At 32.9% G+C, this 4,413-nt stretch overlaps 1 protein-coding gene across 1 annotated transcript; it reads left to right on the top strand.

The window, feature by feature from the left end:
* Positions 1 to 1,297: 1,297 nt before the first annotated feature.
* On the top strand, positions 1,298 to 4,199 carry LOC143583796 (glutamate dehydrogenase A-like). Its single transcript, XM_077066008.1, has 10 exons — positions 1,298 to 1,405; positions 1,482 to 1,595; positions 1,983 to 2,204; positions 2,285 to 2,359; positions 2,428 to 2,544; positions 2,612 to 2,826; positions 3,150 to 3,185; positions 3,530 to 3,605; positions 3,687 to 3,773; positions 4,023 to 4,199. The coding sequence occupies exons 1-10, from the start codon at positions 1,298 to 1,300 to the stop codon at positions 4,197 to 4,199; spliced, it is 1,227 nt and encodes a 408-aa protein (XP_076922123.1).
* Positions 4,200 to 4,413: the final 214 nt, after the last annotated feature.

The following is a 4,413-nucleotide window of genomic DNA, read 5'->3' as shown; positions in this document are numbered from 1 at the left end:
AACCTTTTGTAAATGATCATTGTAACTTGTTTTTGAAGAAAAATTTTGGAATCTATAATTTAAATCCCTTTTGTATAATGTAATGTTTTTATCACACATTTTCCTGTTGCGTAACAAACTTAAAAAAATGACAAAAGTAGTATCAAACGATAGTGATATGTCCAGGCCTAAAGCCAGGTGTGACACAAACATCGAAAGGTATCTTGTCACTTTCTGAATTTGGTAAAATGTTAAAGGTTTTTGTGATCAATTAGGGGCTATTGGCAACTGGTAGATGATGTGGATGCGGTTCATTAGTTTTTTTGTGTTCTTGGACCCTCGTTTAAGATGTTCTCTACGCCTATTCGGGCTACCAAGCTACAAGCTGTTCTTAAAATCCCTTCATGGCTCCCCTAATCCACAAGTTGATAAAGAATGTTATGTTCCCAAATAATGTTTAGATGATTTGAATGTGTGATGTTTGCCAAAATGAATTTTAACACCTAAACAACATTTCAAAACAAACTAAACGTGCGAAACCTTAAAGTACAACATAAAATTTGTTAAAGCCAGTTACTTAATGATGACATATCAAAGATCGAAAAATTCAAGCAATGATGTTTTTTTGTTTATAGTTTAGTTATTTTTATAATATTTTATTTTAACTTAGTGATGAGGTTAGTTACAAAACTTACTTTATTTTTTTATTTATAGTTCTCCCGAAAAAATAACAACGGAATTAACTAATTTACTGTTTTTTTTAATAGTTAGTTTTTTTGACAAAATTAGTGACGGGAGTAATCTTCATTATTGCATATATTTATATTTTTTATTAGTTTTAGTGAGGGCAGACATTAGTCACGAGTAAACACTGGCAAATGGTAACTTTAGTGACTAGCTTCAATTGTGACGGTCTGTTTATATCTAACTAACTAAATATATTGACTACAGATTTCATGGTGATAAAAAATCATGAAAATAATCACAAAAATAAATACTGCAATCTAAATAGCAAATATATTTGGTATCGTCAGACTCTCTTTTTCCTTTTGGACGAAAAAGTCAAAATCATGTGATCCATAGATCAAGGAGTTAGCTAGGAGTTTAGATTGAGGAATTCAACAAGCGCGAGATAAATTATATTTTTGATATTAATTTATTAACTTCAATATCCTATATTCTAGGAGGTCGTTGGGACTATCATAATGTTTTGAATGAGTTAAAATATATTTAGAAAACATCTGCATATCATCATCTGAAACTGAAACTGAAACTGATTTATGGTTGAATTATATTAGAACGTACAATAGTTGTTATCATGAATGCTTTAGCTTCTACAAATCGGAACTTTCGGCATGCGGCTCGTCTTCTTAGCTTAGATTCTAAGTTCGAGAAGAGTTTGCTGATGCCGTATAGAGAAATCAAGGTGTGTAGAAATGATTTGCATTATTAATTGATGCTATATTTTGTTGTTATCAATTAACATTTGGATTTTCATTCAGTTTGAGTGTTCGATCCTAAAGGATGATGGAACTTTAGTGTCTTATGTTGGATTTAGAGTTCAACATGATAACTCTCGTGGACCGATGAAAGGAGGAATACGATATCATCCTAAGGTTTATTTCATTCGTCTTTTGATCTTTCTTTGTGCAGTGTCGATGTGTTTCATGATATTTGAGATTTAGGGTGTTAGAATATTAGATTCTAATATTCCCAAACTATAACCTATTAACCGATAATAATCTGTATTTGCACCTTCAACAATGATAATTATAACCTTGATCACTTTTGTTGCTAAAAATAATCTCGGTAGCAGCATAGTCATTATAGCTATTGTCGATTATTTTCTTTTATCATCTCTTTGATTGAAATGTCAAATTAATTACTATTTTTGATGCGTTGGTTCTTATAAAATTTTGTGTGTTGTAATCTAAACAAATCTCTAATTCTATTTTTGCCTTGAAAATTGATTGATTTTTTTAATGAACTTTGTTTATTTTAAGGTTGAACATGAAGAAGTAAACGCGTTGGCTCAACTAATGACTTGGAAAACGGCTGTAGTCAATGTTCCTTATGGTGGAGCCAAGGGCGGAATCGGGTGCTCACCAAAGGACTTTTCTGTTAGTGAGCTTGAACGTCTTACCCGCGTCTTCACACAAAAGATTCATGATGTTATTGGAGTAAATATTGACATTCCAGCACCAGATATGGGCACCAATTCCCAGGTTTGTACTAATATTGTTCTTCATCACACAATAATGATTGCAATAAACAAAAGTTACTAACCATTTCGAATATTGATAAGACTATGGCTTGGATTTCGGATGAGTACTCTAAATTCCATGGCTACTCGCCAGCTATTGTCACCGGAAAACCAATAGTGAGTACAACTTAATAAATCTATATGTATAGCTTGCTATCAATATATTCAACTATCTTGATTACCAGGAGCTTGGTGGATCACTCGGTAGAGAGGCCGCAACCGGTCGTGGTGTTATTTTTGCCACAGAAGCCTTGCTAGCTGATCATGGGAAGTCAATCAAAGGTTTGACTTTTGCAATTCAGGTATGGCTTATCATCTAGTGTTGATATTATATTTCCTGATATTTTATTGACTTGATTCTTTTTTCAGGGTTTTGGCAATGTAGGATCTTGGGTAGCTCGGCTGATACACGAAAGGGGTGGTAAGATCATTGCAGTGTGTGATGTTACTGGAGCTTTAAAGAACCCAAATGGTATTGATATTCCAGCATTGCTTGAGCATAAAGAAAAAAATGGAAGCTTATGTAGTTTTGATGGTGGAGACAAGATGAATGCAGATGAATTGCTAATTAGTGAATGTGATGTACTAATACAGATGAATGCAGATGAATTGATGGTATTTCCCTTACATATTTTATTATTATTATTGTTAGCTTTTATATTGCGGTTAAACTGTGACCTTTTTATTAATATTATTATAATTAGTAGTAGTTTTTTATATAACTGTTAAACTTTTTTTTTTTTTTTTTCATACACATGTTCTTAGAGCCGAGGGTCTCTCTGGAAGCCATCTCTTTATTCCTTTGGATAGAGGTACGGTGTGCCTACATCCCACCCTCCCCAGACCCTACCTATAGCTCTGCTGTTGGTAGGATTTTACTGGGTATGATTGATTGATTGATTGATTGATTGATACCATGTGCCTTAAGTGGTGTTCTCACCAGGTATCATCTAATTTTTCTAAGAAACATACTAATATACCATTGCGTACATATCGAACGTGTCAACAAATTCATCCTATATAGTGTTTAACAAGATTGATAACATGTTTTTGTAAAAGATGACACTTGATCGGAGATGTGCATGCAGTTTAGACAAAAAAGAATTGTCAAATACTATAGTTTTATTGACCTAAATCAATAGCATCAATAAGTAGTAATGTGCAATGGACAAATGGTTACTTCTAGCTTTGAAATCCACTATTGTTGCAATTTTCACTAGGAATAAAAGTTGTGATTTTCATGCATCATTCGAATTTCAAACTGATCTCATTTCTTTCTTCAAAAAGAGAAAATGCACCAGATGTTAAAGCCAAATTCATCATAGAAGGTGCTAACAATCCTACTGATCCGGAAGCAGATGAGGTATACCATTTTCATTTAGATTCGTTTTTCCATTAACAACTACATTTTAGATTTCTAATAAGATATGTTTTATTCCAATAGATTCTTTCAAAGAAAGGAGTTATAATACTTCCGGATATATATGCAAATGCTGGGGGTGTGACGGTTAGCTACTTCGAGTTAGTTCAGGTAATTAAAAGAATAGAAGTAACGTTTATTGTCCATAATTTGGTTCATTTTTGTCAAGATCCGTTTGTCCAATCCAAATTGATACTTTTTTGTAACAACCCGTTACCTAGCCCAACCCAAATTGAAGCTTTTTTGTAAATACCATAAAAAGAAGTTTATATGACGAAATAAGTGCAAGTTTTTTTTTTATTTATATTCATTTGTAGTTGAGACTGAACGAACTCTTCTTTTTGTACTTTGAATTCTCAGAACAATCAACATATTATTTGGGATGAAGAGCCAGTGAATGCCGAACTCAAGAGATACATGGCTGGAGCTTATAATAGCATAAAAAACATGTGTCAAACATATGGGTGCAACCTTCGGATGGGAGCCTTCACATTGGGTGTCAGCCAGGTTGCACAATGTACTCGTTTAAGAGGATAGGGTGCTTAAATACTCTTGTACGTTTTGCGTTTACTCCTAGAAACTATGATTCATAACATCAAGTTACCGTTTTGAATACCGCGTGAATCAAAAAACCATACCATTGGTAGAATTTATTCGACTAGTAATGACAATTCATGGTAAATTTTGGGTTTTGATTCTTAAATACTTTTAATATCAATTTGCAACAATGTGTTTTCTTACATATGAATTT

This window comes from Bidens hawaiensis, unplaced genomic scaffold (assembly GCF_021521415.1).
Source record: "Bidens hawaiensis isolate Kalapana, Puna unplaced genomic scaffold, B.hawaiensis_p1.1 tig00032527_1, whole genome shotgun sequence".
Lineage (NCBI taxonomy): Eukaryota > Viridiplantae > Streptophyta > Magnoliopsida > Asterales > Asteraceae > Bidens > Bidens hawaiensis.
This window is presented reverse-complemented; position numbering and strand designations above follow the sequence as displayed.